Below are 21,095 nucleotides of genomic sequence, written 5' to 3'. Positions count from 1 at the left end.
ATAATAATAATGATAATGACAGGCTTCTTAGACCAAGTCATTAATGTTTTACCCTATATTCAGGTCACTGACTTATAACTTCTTAATGATATATATCAGCAGTGTTATCATTTTGTATCTATCAAACCAATCAATAGTTATCCATATGCCTGTGCTTGCGTGGGTTTCCTCCAGGTGCTCCGGTTTCCTTCCACAGTCAAAATACATGCTGGTAGGTTATGTATTTGGATCATTGGATCCTGTCTAAATTGGCCCTAGTGTGTGTATGAATGTAAGTTAGGGACCTTAGATTGTACACCCCTTGAGGGTTAGGGACTGAGTTGAATGTTCAATATATATGTGTAAAGCGCTGCGTAAAATTGACGGCGCTATATAAGTACCTGAAATAAATAAATAAATATGCATGTTTTCCTTCACTATTTTATCCTACTACATTAACAGACTTATTCACATCATTATCTAAGAACCAGAACTACACTTACCCCCTTGAATCCTTAAAACTGAAGTCTTGTTATGCCAATTTTTACCATAGTTACATTGGTCCAATATATACCTATATATTTGCCATACCTGTGGGGTCTTTGTAGAAGTTGGAAATCACTTTGGTAAGCACTGCTACTACAGAGATTGCTGCTATCTTTAGGGTACAGTGCATAGCACCAACCCTACTGATTAGTAAACACAGGTGGTCACTCACTTCATGCCATTCAGGCACATATTACATCTTTTCAATGAATGCAAAGTGCTCTCTGAAAAGATGAAGTAGAGATGTGCCTCTCCACCTTGTCAATTACTGAACATTTTTATTCATTGAGAAAATGTAAAAATTGTCATATGTACACTTCAGCTTTAATCATTTTTACAGTTTTACATAACAAACAGAAAGGTTCTCCTATTAGGTTAGGACGGTCATATGGAGTCACTAGGAAGTGTCCTCAGAACTGATATTTTACTGGTTTCAAGAACTGTGTCCATCTGGAAGTAATAACCCTTAACTTTAACAGGGGGTTTAAAATCCTCTGAGCACAAGATTGTACACATTCACAATTCTGTCTTCTTTTAAGAGGCTTGAACAGAAGAATGTGGGATTGAAGTGTCTCACCTTGAACACAATTCTTTGTTTTTCATGGCTTAGAAAGGATTTGGAAGGCTAAGTGTACATATCTTTTCCTCTTTCTTTTATTAGTATTATTATTTTTGTACAGGTGTTGGGAACTGAGTGCTGGAGAAATAAAATGGATCTACCAAGCACCAATACTAGCCGCAATTGGGGTAAGACTATATTCATTGCAAAATGCATACTGTATACTATAATGTTTTACAATAGTGTATTTGTTATGATAGAATAGTATTTTCATAGGTTATGCTCCTTTGCAACATGGTTTATGGTTATCTTTATATTTCTAAAGGAACAACTAAAGCTACAAAAATGTATTTAAAGGAAACTTGTCTGAGTAAAAATTTGGGGAAATTTTATGGACCTGTTTTTAAAAGAATGCTTTTGACAGCTGTCATCGTTTTTCTTCATTCGCTGCTTACTGAGTCACTGACAAAGAAAAAGCACGTGCTATGGAGAGATTTAAACACTTGTTGATAGTCATCTCAGCACCTTGATTTTATTGATATATTTGGGTTACTGCCATCAAGTAGAATTTGTCTTGGTTTACATAATGAAGGGAAGATCTAAAAACAATTTAGGGGCTTATTCACACCAGTAACCCTGGTTCAAACCAGCAGCTATACTGAACAACCAGAAATAGAACAAACCACCAGCCACAGCAACTTGGACACAGGGATAAATTAAGGACATTTTTAAGAATGATTTTTTTTTTTTTGTGTAAAAGATTGTCTTTATACTGAAAATAAGCACTGTGACTGTATAGCTCCTTTAATCCCCAGCATAGCCCTGGGGTAAATCTCTAAGTAGCTAGAGATTATTATCATCCCTATAGGCCAAGCTGGAGGCTGGAAATGCAGCTGCACATAATTAGATTTTAAGTTCTTGCACCAACTATCTTTTTCAAATTATATTGACTTAGTACCTAAGAGGGTTAATCATATGCCAGCTGTTATGCTTTGACTCATTTGTATGCATAACTCTTAAACAGGCTTTTAAATCTTTCTCTGCTTATGATAGAGTTACTAATGTTTTTATACTTTCATTGTAGTCACTTTGCATAAAAGCATTGAAAATTGATGTAATGTTCTGATTATTAAAAATTAATACTATTATTTTGTACTGTAATCTTGTTTTTTTGCGGCCTTTTTGATCTCTGATGGCAGCTTTTATATGATAAAGTACTCTGTGTAATTTATGGAACATGGGAATTTAAGGAATTCATAACGCATGCAAATCTAAATTATTAGAGATGCTTTTTACCAGAAGCTAAACAACATTGTTGTTTATAAGTATTGTTATAGGTGAATCTCCCTGCAAGGTCATAGACAGTCATAAAACCCTTACATAGATTCCAAGTTTTCAATAGTATATACAAAATTAAAAAGAACATGTTTTCCATCAATATCCCTGGAATAAAATTTAGCATTGTCTAATAATGTAGAATAAATAGGGGATTCACCTCAAGAGGATCTCTACCTTCTATAAAAAGTTATAAATACACCAAAATTAACTTTTAACTTGTTTTGTCCTTGGTTGTAGGAGATATGCCCTAAAATCTATACAACGATTTTCAGGTATATCTGTTCCACCCTGTTCCTCATTTGTTGCTAACACTCCCTGCTGCTTTTGCTAGTAAACCTGGGCTGTTAAAATGACATCTGGGACTTTTAATGTATTATAATATGGTGTTTTACCTTACCAGTAAAAGCTCCATACTCCATAAACACAGTTTCAGCACTATGGAGAGCTCCCGCCAGCCAATGTTCCTACAGGCAGAAAACCTTTCTTCACACATTACATGTTTTGTTAGACAGCCAAAATGTGTACAATCATCTGGGAAATCTCTGGACTAGAGCAAAATGCATGAGAAAAATAAAAAGAATGCAACCCAAAAAGGTGTGGGAGCATCTTTTGGTGTGTTTGTCACTCATAGGGCAGCCCATTCAAGTGAATAGGCTGCCTTATGATTTCATGTGGAAACGCACCAAAAAATGTGAAAAAGCACATATTAGCGTGACACACTGGTGTGAATGGGGCCTTATTCCATGCTCACACAGGGTGCGACTTGTCATGAAAATCACATGCCAAGTCACACCCTATTGTATGCAATTAGAGTGGTCATATCGGTGGGGTTCCAACTTGGTCGGAGTCACACCAATTTCTAAAGTAGTACATGCACTTTTTTTGTTGCGATTTACATAGACATCTGTGTCAGATGTCTTGCAAATCGTACCTCAAATCGCAATGATATCCCAGCTTTGAAATATCAAAGTTGGGATCAGTGTGTCCTGGGGGTAAAAGTGTATCTAAATTCTAAAGCAAAAATGTTATACATTACACATTACCAATCCTTAATGTGGTAGCTGAATTACTTTTATTTTTTTAAATCTCTGGACTTGTAATGTTCAAATAGAGAGCCACAGTAACACATCCAATCAGAAGGGAAGTGACAGGACAATCAGAAAGGGTGTGCCAATGATGGAATCCAAATGACAGGAAACACAGCAGGCAGGGCATGACAGGTAGGGAGCTAGGTTGCAGACACTGTCACAAGCCCCAGGCTCTGGGCTTGTGATGCTCAAATAGAGTGCCAGAGCAGCACAGCCAATCAGGGGGGTGAAGGCAGGGCAGCTTGGGCCAATCATTGCCTAGTAGTCAAGATGCCGCCAGACGGTGGTATTGCTAGCCAATCAGAGCAGATTGCATCCAATTGGGGATGACAGAGTGGACACTGACTGAATAGGAGTGTGACTCATGCTGTGAGCAGCAGCCACAAGAGGAAAGGGAGAGCAAGCACATCCACCTCTCCTAACAGTATCTCTCCCAAATCTCTACTAATAGCAAACACAGTTTTAGATGAATATAGTCATTTTTCTTTTTTTTGTACCAAGTGGAATACAAAAAGCAGATGAAATTGACTTTAGAACAAATGCTCCATATTTTGACAGTCCGATCAAGGATCTTCCAAGTGTATAATATAAACTCTATAAAGTCATGGCCAAAAATATTGGCACCCTTTAATTTATGTCAGATAATGCACCACTTCACCCAGAAAATAGTTGCAAATACATATCTTTAATCATTCTCATGTTTATTTCTTTTATTTGTAATGGTATGACACAAAAAGTGGAGAAACAAAAAGCCAAATCTGACACATTCCACGCAAAATCCCAAAAATGGACTGGGCAAAATTTCTTTCAGGATGCACAAAGTGTCAACAGTAACACCTATATGTATATATTATATACTGTATTTTATTAAACTCAGTACTCAGAGATATGAATACAATGACAAATCTTGTAATTTAACCTCTATAAGTACAAAGCAGTAGGTTAAGCAGATAGATCCAGACAGTTGACACAACCATTATCAAACTTGGCAGGCAGGTCGTCAATGACAAGTTAAATGCATGTTGTACCATAATACCTCTTTTAATGTTAAGTTTTATTAGAGAGGAGAATAGAAAGAGAAAAGAGATAAAAGAAGAAAAAAAGAAGAAAAAAAACAAAACAAGGAGGGTGATGAGGGCACGGCAATACAGGGGTGGCCTAGCTAAGATACTGAGTCTTATCCTTATTGAAGTATATTATGGTGTAGTCATTTTTTTTAAATTTGAATTTAAAATTATTTAAAAACACATTAATATTCTATTATCCAGCTAAACTTCATCCTGTTCCTGAACACAGTGCGGGTCCTTGCAACAAAAATTTGGGAATCAAATGCGGTTGGTTACGATGCAAGGAAACAATACAGGTAGGAGTATTTCATTGTTATTATATAAGCAAATAAACATTATAGGACATATTTATAAATCTATGAACCTGACATTCACCAAACACTAAGGGTAGGTTAACACTAATGCAGGTCGGGAATGGGCGCACAATCATATGCTTTCCTGACATGCACAGAAACGTGTTGCCATTTAGGAGATGCCTAATTGTTAATATTATTGGCACACCCCATGCATATGATAATGTGTGTTTTTTTCACGCTCCAAAATGTATGGTGCTGCAGCACAATGTATTTCAGTGTGGCACGATCCTGGAAAATAGTCAGGGACTTCTTTTCCACATTTCTTGAGCAGCCCTCTGAAATCACTCATGCATGCTTCACAGTATGCAGTTTTGTGAACCAAGCCTAATTTTAGATGAGTCTTTCTGGTGCAGAAGAGACTAATTCACCACCAGTGATTGCTCAGTGAAAGCCACACAGACTGTTTTTTTAAACATTTACCATTGTCAAGCTATTTTCAATCAATGCCAACAGTTTTTTTTTTATACTTCTTTTATTTTCTATTGTAGTGCTGCATTTACTCTGTTCAAAACACATGTATGTAATCGTAAAAATTTAAGGTTGCAGCTGCACAAGGAAGAAGTGAATGAAGTGAAAATCTGTTGACTTTCAATCATGTGCAAGCAAAAATACCTTTTTTTTGCACATGATTAGGTATTTTTTGGAAAGTGAATTGTCACCATATTTACTAACCTCAGGTCAAATTCCTTTGAAAATTGCAATTTCCCCTGCAAAGTGAACAGCCTATTTGCCTTTAGTAAATAAACCTTTTAGTCTCAACACATCAACAACTCATAATGAAATAAAAGGTTAGCAATAGGGGGAAGCAAAGAATTTAAACATTTTCTTTATAGGTAGACAACTAAGTAATGAGGGAGAAGACACTCAGTGATATATTGTCTGGTCAGTCATAGTCCTTAGAGCATCAGACTGGATGGTACAAGGAGACAAGTGAAATGTAGGATTTCTTACAGTCACATGTGGTCAGCAAATATGCAGGATGTAAGGCTGGCTATACACAGTTACATTTTTTTTCAGCCAGTTGGCTAGATGAAAAAAAAAAAAGCTAACAGATTTCTCCATCCACACAAGTGAGGTGGTGGAAGGAATATCTCCCCCAGGGACATTGTATTCTGACCACAGCAACCGCCACTGTCAGAATACACTGAGCAATGACTGCAGTTGATTAGAAGCCAGCTTGTTTTCAAATTGTAAACAAGTCGGCAGGCTTACCAGGTGATGTTATAGAGCAAATAAGGGCCATGACCATATCTGCTCAATGACATCACCTGGGATCACATGCCAGTTTTTTGACATTCAGCGGCCAGGCAGGGGACTGTCACTTACACTGGGAGGTTATCACTGTGGTGCATGTTGTTGGTCAGCACTCATTGTAATTGACAATATATCCATGCTGCTGGACAATATGATTTATGTTAGAATTACATTGTGGAACATGAATTTGATTCCTATGGAGTCTATGTGTTTTTTTTAGTTTGTCATTTTTTTTTAATAAAGGTGTACTGGGTAGATTTTGAGGGGAACTCAATGCAAAAAATGGCTTGGAATTCAATTGCCATCCATCACATCCATCAGCTATATGACCTACTTTGCAAGAAATTCCTATAAATATTATCTCAAGTATTAAACAGCCTAAAAGCCCACAAGCTCTTCAAACTCCTATACCTGTTTAGAACTACTGTTACTCCACTATTATCAATATATTTTTGCAGTGTACAAAGGGCTTTTAACAAGGGATAACATAGGGATGAAACATGAATATTTAGGGTATCTGGACCCCTGAGGTTGCCACTGTTATTCTAGAGCAGCCTTTCTCAACCTTTTCAACATAGAGGCACCCTTGAATAAACTATCCAGTCTCAGGGAACCCTTGCTAAAAGTTACTTTATCTACAACTCCTGATACATTTGTGTGATGATCCTTGGGAAAAATTCTCTTTACAGATAGATAAAAAGATCATTGGTTTCAGTGGCAACTTATATGAGAGGCAGACATTGTTCATTGCTCAAGAAACCCCTAGCAACCTCCTGAGGAACCTTAGGGTTCCATGGAACCCTGGTTGAGAAACCCTGTTTTAGAGACGTATGCATAATACACTCTGCTCTCTTACGGAATCTCTTCTTTTACTAGAATGCACCTCCAACTTTTTATCATAGCTATTGTTGTTATTGTTGCCATTCACACTGACCTTCAACATTCCTGCTACTCAAGCATCCCGTAAGGCCTGAATTAATTCTCCACTTTACATAGATTTATACCTTCAGCTTTGGAAGATACTTGGTAATATTAGATTTCAGCACATCTTCTCACAAGACACTTTTACCTTACAACGTTATATAGTGGTATACTAGCCACTGATTTTTACCTGCATATTAGAATACAAAACCTGGTACATTATGAGACTATTGTACCTGAGATGGTGATTAACATCTTCATCTTTCAGTTCTTTACCAATCCTCTCTATAAAACAAAAGGGATCTCCTTCTTTTACAATGCTATAGAATTTGTGGTGATACAGGCTAACTATCCCGTATATTTTGGAATTGTAAATTAATTCACTCCTATTGGAATCACATTTTCTGCCTTATATCTTAAATTCGCCACTAGGTCCTTGTCCTAGTTCCCCAACTCTTATACACTTACTTCAAACTGCGATATTAAATATTATCAGACTACAAAACAAATCACAACTTCCAGGCTTGCTAGAGGTGGTTACAGACTTGAAGCTTTATATCCCTGAAAATCATGGTTATGCACAATTTTCTTTTGCTTAGTCTCCCTCGTTAAATTACATCTGAGACACACATCTGAGGTGCAACTTCTAATGTACCTAAGATTTTCCACCTCTAATGTGTAACCCAATCGGTCACACTTGTTTGAAAGGTATAGTTTGATCCCTTTGATCCTTCTTCAGACACCCTTCATCCAGCCCTACCTCCCTTCTCCCCTGCCTCTATTCCTGCCTCTCACCCCTCCAAAAAGGCTCTCCTTTTGCACATGTTACACCTGCAACATGTTCAAGCTAACTCCTCTCTCCCCTTCCCTGTGACAATGAGCAGATGTTCCTCTTCCCTGCAGCTGCTTTCACATTTAAAATTGGCGTGGCTGTGTGGTGCTGTGCTCACACAGCCGCATAATTCATTCACAGTGATCTGTGAATGAATAAAGTGCCTTGACAGCACATAGTTTCCATAAACTCAACTCCTCCGGTCACCCCCCTCTTCCCTCATCCGCTCCCTTACCCACATCTTCAATCTCTCCCTCGCTACTGGCGTCTTCCCCTCCCCCCTAAAACATGCGCACATCACCCCCATACTCAAAAAGCCCTCCCTGGACCCCACTGACCTCAACAACCTCAGACCAATTTCCCTGCTGCCACTCATGTCCAAGCTCCTTGAGCGCTTGGTCTACGATCGCCTAAGCGCCCACCTAACTGACAACAACCTCCTTGACCCACTACAGTCCGGCTTCCGTCCCCTACACTCCACCGAAACTGCCCTCCTCAAAATCACCAACGATCTACTAACCGCCAAAGCCAAAGGCGACTACTCTGTCCTCCTCCTCCTAGACCTCTCTGCGGCTTTTGACACAGTCGACCACCCCCTCCTCCTTAATAAACTACTCTCCCTTGGCATCAGAGACACCGCTCTCTCTTGGTTCTCGTCCTATCTATCCCAACGCTCCTTCAGCGTTTCCTACAACGGCGCCACCTCCTCTTCCCTCCCCCTCTCTGTTGGGGTCCCCCAGGGCTCTGTCCTTGGACCCCTTCTCTTCTCCATCTACACCTCCTCCCTTGGCAAACTCATACACTCCCACGGCTTCAACTACCACCTCTATGCTGATGATACTCAAATCTACCTATCCACCCCTCACCTCACCCCCACATTCTCCGCCCGCATCACTCACCTCCTAAACGACATCTCTGACTGGATGTCGCTCCATTTCCTCAAACTCAACCTCTCCAAAACTGAGCTTCTTGTCTTTCCCCCTTCCCGTGCCCCCCCCCATCCTTTCCATCACTACCAACAACACCACCATCAATCCCGCCCAGCAAGCCAAGGTCCTTGGCGTCATTCTGGACTCAAACCTTTCCTTCCAACCTCATGTCAAATCACTCACAAATACATGCAGGCTCCACCTTCGCAACATCGCCAAAATACGCTCCTTCCTTACCCCAGACACCACTAAACTACTCGTTCACTCCCTGATTATCTCACGCCTTGACTACTGCAACTCCCTCCTCATCGGCCTACCCCAGTGCAAACTCTCCCCGCTTCAGACCATCCTGAACTCAGCTGCCAGACTCATCCACCTCACCAGCCGCTCCACCTCTGCCACCCCCCTCTGCCTCTCCCTCCACTGGCTCCCCATTGCCCAACGCATTAAATTCAAACTGCTCACTCTGACCTATAAAGCCATTCACAACACTGCCCCTAACTACCTCACCGACCTGATTCCCAAGTACCACCCTACCCGTACCCTTCGCTCTTCACAGGACCTCCTTCTATCTTGCTCCCTGGTCTCCTCCTCCCACGCACGACTGCAAGACTTCTCCAGGTCCTCCCCCATCCTCTGGAACTCACTACCCCAATCCATCAGACTGTCACCTTCCCTCCTCACCTTCAGGCGCTCCCTGAAAACCCACCTCTTCAGGGAAGCCTACCCCACCCTCACCTAACAGCCGCTGCCCTTCCCTCCTCCTACCACTCCATCCCCCACAGCCGTTTCCTCCTGTACCTCTACCCCCTCCCTCCTAGATTGTAAGCTCGAAAGAGTAGGGCCCTCTTACCCCTTGTGTGCTGTTTGATGTTACTGTTCTGTTTCATGTATTGTCCCCCCTCTATTGTACAGCGCTGAGCAAACCCTTTGGCGCTATATAAACTCGATAAATAAATAAATAAATAAATAAATAAACTGAAAGCATGCTGATCTGTACACTCATGGACAATTCACATTTCCTACATATCTGAAACTGGCAGCCCATACATACTGTAGGTATGAGCACAGAGCTGTAGGCATTGTCTGCATGAGCTTGACGTTGCATCTGCAATCCACTGATTGTGGGTGCAATGCTCTGTGGGCTTCTGTGAAAAAAAAAAAGTTTTTTACCTGCAAAAATATGTACATTTATTATTTTTTCAGCAAGGGAAATTTGCCTTTAAAGCAGTCCCTAGGAAGTTTTTTTTTAATGTTGCCCTTTAACCCCTTTACGTCTAAGGGTAAAACAAATCTTAAAGCCTAAGTACAATTTTACTACTTTGACATGTGGTAGTAAAACCGTACATATCATCACAACTACTTTGTACATCCAGGTGAATTATACCTTGTTTTTTTTCAGGACAAATTGTGCTTTCATTTGGTGGTAAATTGTAATGGATAGCTCCTGTTTTTTTATTATCAAAGGAAAACTGGCCCAAAATAGTAAAAAAAAAATATTTTTTTTAATTTAGCTGTGTGTTTCTTGTTACTAGCATAACCTACCACAAAAGAACCCAAAATAAATTTTCCAGCTCTAGACACTCACAGCGATACCATATATGTGTATGTTATTTGTTGTTTGTACCTGTACTACAGCCCAGAAACAATAGTGTGCATTTTGTGTTTTGTTTTTTTTTAATCTAAAACAAAACACACTGACACTGATACCATTTAAAAACAAAAATCCTGACCTTTGACCCTGACCTTGACCCAAACACTAACCCTGGCACTGAACTAGATCAGACCTTGATCTAGGTATTTTTTATTTATATTTTATTTTATTTTTTGATTATTTATTTATCTTATTTTTTTTTTACAAACAGTTTTTTTTCTCTCTGCAAGGCGATAGAGAAATACAATGTATCTCTCTCCTTCATTCAGAGAGAAAAACAACCAAGGGGGGCGGGCTTTACAGTGATTGATCATTAGCCAATCAGAGAATATCACAGCGATCATGTGACCCGGAATCATGAGTCCCGGGCCCTGATCATTGGAATGGGACCAAGGGCTCTCCGTGACACCCTGGTCTTTGTGTTGGGAGGGCACTGTGATGCGCGCTCCCAGCACAAAGACAGGTATGCAAATATGTGGCCCCACTGAAAAAAGCCCAGTTCTGTGAGGCCGCATATTTGTGTGACGTCGTCGGGAAGGGGTTAAACTGTATTAAAATGCGTCAAAACATCATTCTTCTTGGTACACTTGCACAGAGTTTTGGAAGGAAATCAGCATGTAGGCTGTTTTAAACATTTTGGAGAACTATGCACAGAACTTCTATAGATGTAGGCTGCCTCATATCTTTTTGTCTCTTCATATCATCCCAGACAGACTCAATGATGTTGAGATCAGGGCTATATGGGGGCCTATCCATCATTTCCAGGGCTCCTTAATCTTTTTTACATTGAAGATAGTTCTTAATGACATTGGCTGTATGTACTGGTGCCTGCAAAGGCTCATTATTTTATCACACTCCAACCCTTCAGCGAACAAACTATCTCCTGCTACAGCTAAATATTTCAAATTTTGACTAATCAGTTCAGAGCCTCTGCTGCCATTTTTCTGCACCCCAGTCCTGCCATGATTTATGACCTGTGACATGAAACTGTCTTCCACAGCTTCAACTTAGTAGCAGAGTTTGGCTGTTCCTCACACAGTTTTAAGCCTTCTACACAGCTGTTTCTGTTTCAGCTAATGACTGTGTTTCAACCAACATATGAAATTGATGATCATTAGCACCTGCTTGTCCTATTTGATTAATCATACACCTGACTTTGTGCAAGTGTACAAAGTGTGAAAGTGTAAGAATTGATGCTGGTTTGAAGCCAAAGGGTAGTCACACCAAATATTGATTGATTTTCTTCTGTTCACTCACTTTGCATTTTGTAAATTGATAAAAATAAGCAATTCAAATATATATTTTTGAAAGCACTCTTACTTTACAGCATTTCTTAATATCTGCCTAAAACGTTTGCACAGTGCTGTACATACCAATGTACAGCATTGGCAGAGCTGTTTTCAATTTTTTTTTACAAACCCTGCTAAATTTGCTTTGTCTGCCTGCATGAAAAGGGTAACCATTGCAGAAACATGAACTGCCAGCTACTGCTACTTTTGTAGTGTAATTTCCTTGTTGGTAGTAGAAACAATCAATAAACATATGAAGGAATTCCTTTTCAGATTAAATATTGCAACTATTGTCGCATTGTATGTGTAAATTCAATTAAATTAAATTGTCCTGAGCTAATATTACTAATGGAAGCCTATTGAAAAAAAAACCTGGTTTACTGACAGATTAGAAGCATTACTTAACTACAGAAAATTGAAACAAAATCCACAATAAGACAGATAAAATAGGAATGCGTGATTACAATTATGATAATGTCCTACTAATTATTAGTTGGTATAGATTATCTTTCTATTTTTTTAAATTCCCTTTATAGCAATATACTCTGTTTCCTTGCACAGGGGTATAATTTAACGTTTACTGTCAAAAGTACTAGTAAATCTTTAGGCAGAACTTGGGGATCACCTCATTAGTATTTTTTAACTTGTTAACAAACCATTGCTAATAGGGAATCATAGCTGGCAATGCAACTCAGTCTTTGTAAGAAATGAATAGCGCTTTCAGGAGATCAGTGAAACAAATCCCAAGAGAAAACTGTTTCAATTTATTTCCAGGGAATAACCTACTCAGTTCTGCCAGTTATTTCATGCGTTTGCTGGAGAGAGAATCCAGAAGGCTTAAATCATAACTATGTTGGCTTCGTTTTAACCATTTCTGCATGACTGCACTTAAAGAGTAGAACAGCATTGCTTATATAGCACAGAGAATATTCCCCTGTACTTAACACCTTAAATAGGTGTTATGTAATATTACTACCTGACCCCAGTCATAGATAAGTGTCTGGTATGGATTGTAAAGGGGACCCCACAGAAATGTTATTTGGGGTTCCTCTTAAAACTACATACCAGATGCTTACCCTTGATGATGATCTGGTGTTGATTTTAAGGAGTAGCCACTGCCTAAAAAAGCAAAATAATATGTGGGAAACCCTAAAAATCAAATCCATACCAGACCCTTATCCAGGCATGCAGCCTGGCTGACCAGGAAAGGAAGACATCCCCCTTCTGAATCATACCAAGCTACATGCTCTCAGCATGGTGGGTTCTTTGCCAGGCACGCTTCTCCCTGGCAAAGCACCTTTTTGCCCTATTATTAGGGACAAGGGCCTCTTTCCCACGTCCATGGCCCAGTGGATGGTGGCCCCAGTGGTCTTGGGGGGAGGAATTATTAGAATCTGAAAGCCCCCTTTAAAATGATGGGGCCCCAGATATCTACCTCCCCACTAGAATAGGAAAGTGGTACATAGTTCAATAAAATACACTAGCATTCATGTATTAAAATGTTGTTCCTACCTCAACATTTTGTTGTCTTTTTTTATATTCACAGGAAGTTAGCAAAGTCTACACTTGTGCTTATCCTGGTATTCGGTGTCCACTATATTGTTTTTGTGTGCTTACCACACACATTTACTGGCTTAGCCTGGGAGATTCGGATGCACTTTGAACTATTCTTCAACTCATTTCAGGTACCTAAAGTACTGCACTGATAAGAAAAATAAGCCCATTTTATGATATATCCACTTCTAATTCCTTGCCGCAAATACAATTTCTAAAGTACACTCCAGTTGTGATTGAAAATAAAGCTTTGAGATCAGCCTTCCTGCTGAGGACATCAGCATTTTCATTCATTGTTGTTCAGCATACCAATGCCTTCTATCATTATTCTGGTGATTCCACATCTTCTGCTTGTAATACATGTACGCTATTATTAAACATACCATCTGCTGGATTCTTATCATTTTCTCATATAGAAATAATGATGTAAAATATGTACCAAAAAGTATCTAGCAGTAACTAATCAGATTTAAATCTGCTTTGGAAGCTCGAATGTGATTGGTAATAGAGGAGGCAGAGAGAGGAAGTTACACAGTACATGGATTAGAAAGTACACTCTTTGTGACCCAATAAGGTGCTCTCAGGATTCTTGTTGCTCTTGATCAGTGGTCTCCAAACTGTTGCCCAGGGGGCCAGATGCTGCCCTTAGCTAGCCTTTATCTGGCCCTTGACATTAACAATGGGGCATAATTCCTGCCACTGACACCATTGATGGGGTACTATTCCTGACAGTGACACTGCACTATTCCTCTCACTGACAATAATAATGGGGGCATTATTGCTCTCAATGACACCATTGATGAGGTACTATTCCTCTCACTGACACCAGAGAAGGGGTATTGTTATCGATGCCAGGACATTTTCAACTCCTACTGGCCACAGCCTAGCCCCTCTGATGTCTGAAAGATAATAAACTAGCCCTTTGTTTAGAAAGTTTGGAGACTTCTGTTCTAGAATAAGGGAATTCATATTGGGGTAAATTGAAAAAACAGTTGTTATTTTAGGATAGTTGCAGAATTTTGGATAGCATTAGTACCTAAAGGATTGGTTTCACTAGGTATTACTTCTTAACACACTGTTAAGCCAATCTTTCCAGTGTTCCTGATTTTTGTGGTACTTTGATTGTCAAGAATTTTGGTTCTATACCGTTACTTTATCTCTGCCAATAATATTCTTGGAGGGAGATAAGTCAAATTTCAATGCACCTAGATTTATTTTATTTTCTTGACAATAAATGAAACATTTTAAATTTGCTATCTGATTTTCTATGGGACCCAGGATTGTAAATAAACTTTATAAGTTATAAATGTTCATACATGTACAAGCTTTTTATATGTTCATACATGTATAGAGCACTATCAATTGCAACTGATCAATCCCAGAGAACAGGTGCAGAGAGGTAGACATGTTTGGTCAATATTGCTTTCCATTTTAGGTTAGGGCTGGCCAGGTTTACAGTTCTTTGGCTATAGGCTGCTTTTCTGATATTTCTATAATATTTAATTGGTTTAGTATGCAAGCTGGTAAAATATTGTATATACTACTACTGTGAAAAATATTTAAAATGTGCCTGTGCTCAGACTATAACCAATAAAGTGTCAAAAAGTGAGCGCAAAGAAAAATAAAAAAGCAGCTAGCACAAAGTGGCAAACCCTCCTGTTCCACTGAAGCATAAACATATATACAAAGGTGCAGCCCTAGTATCGATCTATGTGAAAAATACAAATATGTGAACTAATATCAAATAATGATATGACATGAATAGTAAATAAAGTCCAAAAAAAAGAGTGCAATGTCCAACAATAATGTGTGAATCAATGGTGATCTACGATGTAAGGTGACATCTGTGAAAGGTACATCTGTGACAATCCTCCACCACTATGCACTCACCAGAAGCAAGAAATAAACAGGCTCTGTACAGAAATCCCTCTAAAAGATGTAACCTTTCCACTGCAGGAAGTAGATATATGGCCAAATAACACCCACTGCGACTGGGCTCTATATGGGTATTCCTTAAGATGGATCTCCCCTACATATGTCACTGATCAATCCAGATGGGCTGGGCCACTTCCTTCCTCATTCCTTTGGCAGCAAATGAGGAAGGAAGCAGGCCCAGCCCAGGAGCTTGGAGGCAAGTCTACATATCCGTTCAAAAAGAGGGGCACCTATGGAGGAAAGAAGGACAGGGGGATTTGGATCCAAAGGAGGGACAACTGGGATCTCTTTTTAGGATTTGCTACATCGGGATTGATTGCTGACCAATGTAAGGGAGATCCATCTTAAGGAATTCCCATATAGAACCCAGTCTCAGTGGATTTTATTTGGCCATATATCTACTTCCTGCAGTGGAAAGGTTATATCTTTTGGAGGGATTTCTGTACAGAGCCTGTTTATTTCTTGCTTCTGGTGAGTGCATAGTGGTGGAGGATTGTCACAGATGTATCCTCACACATGTCACCTTACATTGTTGATCACCATTGATTCACACATTATTGTTGGACATTGCGCTCTTTTTTTTTGGTATGAAGAAAAAAGCAACCAAATGCCTGAGCTCCTACGCTGGGCAGTGGACTCCACAATGTCAGTATCCCCACATGTGTATGGAAGACATGCAAGCTGTGCTGCCCTCAACGGACCAGGGAAATCCAGATAGAACTGTATATGAAAAGACAAAATGAGGGCACACAGGCCTAGTGCATTACCTTTAAAAACTGAATTTATTGATAAAAAGTAAAATACAGAAATCAAATCAAATGGAGAGTGTGTCACAAGAAATGCAGCATGGTCCAATCACCGTGAAGGTGGTCTGGTGGGGGACTGTAGACCTCTAGGCAGTTGATTTCTGATACGTTTCAAGGATGTACCTCTTCCTCAGAGCCAATGTCTACACAACCTGTGTCCTCTCTTAAATGGGCTGTGGACCATGTGGTGAGTGAAGTCCCGCCCATTTGGCTGAGATGTCGGGGCAGCGGTACATGCACCTAGCATTGTCGGGGGTGGGCCCACATGTCCACAAATGGAAGAGCAACTACACTCCCAGCTCTAAAACATATAGTGGTAACTTCCTTATTCCAGCTGTATGGATGAATACTGTTCCATGTGTTCAGATGTGTATTATCACTGTATATATATATATATATATATATATATATATATACACATCATGCTAGCCTACCATCCTTTCTTATCCACCCACACCTATTGTGTAGTTGCTCCTGCATTTGTGGGCATGTGGGCCCACCCCTGACAATGCTTGGTGAATGTACCATCCCCCCTGATGTTTCATCCCCCCAATGGGCGGGACTTATCTTCACTCATCACATGGTCCACACCTCATTTAAGAGAATACACAGGTTGTGTAGACATTGGCTTTGAGGAAGAGGCACAGCCTCGAAATGCATCAGCCATCAGCTACCTAGAGGTCTGCAGTCCCCCACCAGACCACCTTCAGGGTCATTGGACCACACTGCATTTCCTGTGACATGCTCTCCATTTGATTTTATTTCTTTGTGAGTATTTTACTTTTTATCAATAAATTCCATTTTTAAAGGTAATGCACTAGGCCCGTGCGCCCTCTTTTTGTCTTTTCATATACACTCTTTTTTTGGATTTTATTTATTATTCATCTTTTTTATCATTATTGGATATTAGTTCACATATTTGTATTTTTCACATAGATTGGTACTGGCGCTGCAACTTTGTATATATAACAAATAAAGTATTTACATATTTTTTTTTAAGTTTGACATTTAGCTTAAAAGAAACCCTATAGATTTAGTCACATCACACACCTATAATGAATTATGTCTCATGTTGCTTAGGCACCTGGATCCTGGGAAAAATCTTCACTGCAGGGATACCTTCTTCTTTTCTCTGAATTTCTGGAACTGTAATGGTTAACAGCTCAGGTCTTTAGTGCAGATTATCCAACAGGGACATGCCCCTCTTTCGTCTTCCTCTAAGTTTATTGATTTCACTGCCTGCAACATGATCTGTGAATGGAGAAGAGAATCCTGTGGCGGATCACACTCCCTCCATTCACAGAGCATGATACAAGCAGTGTAATCAATTAAAGCAGAGAATCACTCTCTCAGTTGACATGAATTATTTTTAATCCTTATCTTGGCATTAGCACTAGCATTTGTAAATAGAAAAGTATATCATATTTACTTGTTTTAAACTTTTTTTTTACATTTTTTTTACATTTCTTCAGTTACTTCTGCGTTTCTAGACCTATGCAAATTACATCATACATCCTTGGGGTCTTAAAGAGGGGAGGAGGGGTTTTCTCAGCTAAGAAAACCCTCCTGCCTGCAATGCTAAGCTAAATGCAGATGTATTCCAGGAAGTAAATACTACATGAATCATCGGCTCTTACCCAAGATGGCCAGGGCCAGAAATGCTAGGGGGTGTTTTTCATAATTATTTCTCAGCAAAATAAATCATGGAGACATGGATGGATGGCTGAGTTTGCTTTTAATATTAAACATGAATTAAATAGCATTTTTGGTTTTTGGAGCTGAGATGCAGTGAAGTTCCACTTTAAAGGTTTTTTTTTTCTCAGTGGAGGAGAAAGGATGGGGCATGTTTCCATCAGACCATCTGTACTGCTGTTCTGCCTGAAACCCTGAAATTTTTGAACGTTGCAGCTGCAGAAGTTCAGAGACAGGAAGAGGACAGGCATTCATGCAGGGAAGATTTCTTAAGGATCCAGCTGCTTGCACAATGTCTGACATAATTCATTACAGGTAAATTCTATGACTAAATCTGTGAGGGATTTTCTTAGTTTAACCTCAGCTTAACAGGCAGTAAAAAAAAGCTTTAAAACAAACTATCCCTGGCCTCTCTAGCAGGAGGCACTCTAAAGTCATTCATCCTCAAAGATCACAACATAAATTTTAAAGTTTGGCTTCATTTGGTTTCTGACAGCTTAGAAACACTTTGGGGTTGACTTAATCACAAATCAGCTTGCCCAGTTAAAGTGAGGGGGCAAAAAAGAAATGTAAATAGGCTATATTCTATGCAATCAATGTAAATTGTTGAAATACAATGGAAAACACTGCATTTGGCCACTAGATACAACAGAGAACCATAGGAATTGCCTATATTAAGTAGTTCCATCTGTAATGAATGCGCTGCCAAAGCCTTGCCCTTCTAACCAACTGGTGACAAAGGGCCCGCTAATCTCACACTGCACTGTCACTTACAGTGGGGCAAAAAAGTATTTAGTCAGCCACCAATTGTGCAAGTTCTCGCACTTAAAAAGATGAGAGAGGCCTGTAATTGGCATCATAGGTAGACCTCAATTATGAGAGACAAATTGAGAAACAAAATCCAGACAATCACATTGGCTGATTTGGAAAGAATTTATTTGCAAATTATGGTGGAAAATAAGTATTTGGTCAATATCAAAAGTTCATCTCAATACTTTGTTATATATCCTTTGTTGGCAATGACAGAGGTCAGACGTTTCCTGTAAGTCTTCACAAGGTTGGCACACACTGTTGCTGGTATGTTGGCCCATTCCTACATGCAGCTCTCCTCTAGAGCAGTGATGTTTTGGGGCTGTCGCTGGGCAATACGGACTTTCAACTCCCTCCAAAGGTTTTCTATGGGGTTGAGATCTGGAGACTGGCTAGGCCACTCCAGGACCTTGAAATGCTTCTTATGAAGCCACTCCTTCATTGCCCGGGCGGTATGTTTGGGATCATTGTCATGTTGGAAGACCCAGCCACGTTTCATCTTCAATGCCTTGCTGATGGAAGGAGGTTTGCACTCAAAATCTCACGATACATTGCCCCATTCATTCTGTCCTGTACATGGATCAGTCGTCCTGGTCCCTTTGCGGAGAAACAGCCCCAAAGCATGATGTTGCCACCCCCATGCTTCACAGTAGGTATGGTGTTCTTTGGATGCAACTCAGCATTCTCTCTCCTCCAAACACGACGAGTTGTATTTCTACCAAACAGTTCTATTTTGGTTTCATCTGACCATATGACATTCTCCCAATCCTCTTCTGGATCATCCAAATGCTCTCTAGCAAACTTCAGATGGGGCCGGACATGTACTGGCTTAAGCAAGGGGACACGTCTGGCACTGCAGAATCTGAGTCCCTGGCGGCGTAGTGTGTTACTGATGGTAGCCTTTGTTACATTGGTCTCAGCTCTCTGCAGGTCATTCACTAGGTCCCCGTGTGGTCCTGGGATTTTTGCTCAATGTTCTTGTGATCATTTTGACCCCACGGGGTGAGATCTTGCGTGGAGCCCCAGATCGAGGGAGATTATCAGTGGTCTAGTATGTCTTCCATTTTCTAATTATTGCTCCCACAGTTGAATTGTTCACACCAAGCTGCTTGCCTATTGCAGATGCAGTCTTCCCAGCCTGGTGCAGGTCTACAATTTTGTTTCTGGTATCCTTCCACAGCTCTTTGGTCTTCACCATAGTGGAGTTTGGAGTGTGAGTGTTTGAGGTTGTGGACAGGTGTCTTTTATACTGATAAAAAGTTCAAACAGGTGCCATTGATACAGGTAATGAGTGCAGGACAGAGGAGCCTCTTAAAGAAGAAGGTACAGGTCTGTGAGAGCCAGAAATCTTGCTTGTTTGTAGGTGACCAAATACTTATTTTCCACCATAACTTGCAAATAAATTCTTTCCAAATCAACCAATGTGACTGTCTGGATTTTTTTTCTCATTTTGTCTCTCATAGTTGAGGTCTACCTATGATGCCAGTTACAGGCCTCTCTCATCTTTTTAAGTGGGAGAACTTGCACAATTGGTGGCTGACTAAATACTTTTTTGCCCCACTGTAAATAACAATGTCACTCTCAGCTCTCAAAGATTTTCCAGCTCAAGGGACCACAATCTATGTGCCAGCAGCCTGAGAGCAATTATCACTGGGTTAAGTTAATTGGCAATTAGCCCTTTAACCATTTGCCTACCGGGCACTGATACCCCCTTCTTTACCAGGCCAATTTTCAGCTTTCAGCGCTGTCGCACTTTGAATGACAATTGCGCTGTCATGTAAGATTGTACCCATATGAAATTTTTATCATTTTTTTTCTCACAAATAGAGCTTTCTTTTGGTGGTATTTAATTGCCGCTGGGCACTTTACTTTTTGCGCTATAAACAAAAAAAGTGAAAATAATTTTTAAAAAAAGTTTCTTTGTTTCTATTATAAAATTTTTCAAACAGGTAATTTTTCTCCTTCACTGATATGCGTTGATGAGGCAGCACTGATGGGCACTGATAGGCAGCACTGATAGACGGCACTGATAGACAGCACTAATGAGGTGGCACGGATAGGCGGCACTGATAGGCAGCACTAATGAGGTGGCACGGATAGGCAGCACTGATAGGTGGCACTGATAGACAGCACTGATAGGTGGCACTGACTGCCATCGCTGCTGGGAACTGACTGGCGGCACTGCTGGGCATTGACTGGCGCAACTGCTGGGCACTGACTAGCACAACCGCTGGGCACTGACTGGCAGCACTGCTGGGCTGCACTTATGGGCACTGGTGGGTGGCACTGGTGGGCACAGGTGGGTGGCACTGGTGGGTGGCACTGCTAGGCACAGGTAGGTGGCATTTCTGGGCACAGGTGTGTGGCACTGCTGGGTGGCACAGAAGGGTGCACTGCTGGGCATAGGAGGGTACACTGCTGGGCACAGTTGGGCGCAGGTGGGTCGCACTGCTGGGCACAAGTGGGTGGAACTGGTGGGTGGCACT

General features: G+C 40.4%; 1 protein-coding gene across 2 annotated transcripts in view; it reads left to right on the top strand.

The window, feature by feature from the left end:
- PTH2R (parathyroid hormone 2 receptor) overlaps nucleotides 1–21,095 on the top strand; it is a 477,959-nt gene that overhangs the window by 445,037 nt on the left and 11,827 nt on the right. For both annotated transcript variants that reach the window (XM_089672855.1, XM_089672846.1), the window contains exons 9-11: nucleotides 1,206–1,272; nucleotides 4,779–4,873; nucleotides 13,359–13,497. In XM_089672855.1, coding sequence (XP_089528981.1) covers nucleotides 1,206–1,272; nucleotides 4,779–4,873; nucleotides 13,359–13,497 — 301 coding nt within the window. The remainder of the gene's footprint in view (nucleotides 1–1,205; nucleotides 1,273–4,778; nucleotides 4,874–13,358; nucleotides 13,498–21,095) is intronic.

The sequence above is a fragment of the Staurois parvus genome, unplaced genomic scaffold (genome assembly GCF_062004578.1).
Source record: "Staurois parvus isolate SC_StPar_1 unplaced genomic scaffold, SC_StPar_1.0 ptg000011l, whole genome shotgun sequence".
NCBI lineage: Eukaryota > Metazoa > Chordata > Amphibia > Anura > Ranidae > Staurois > Staurois parvus.
This window is presented reverse-complemented; position numbering and strand designations above follow the sequence as displayed.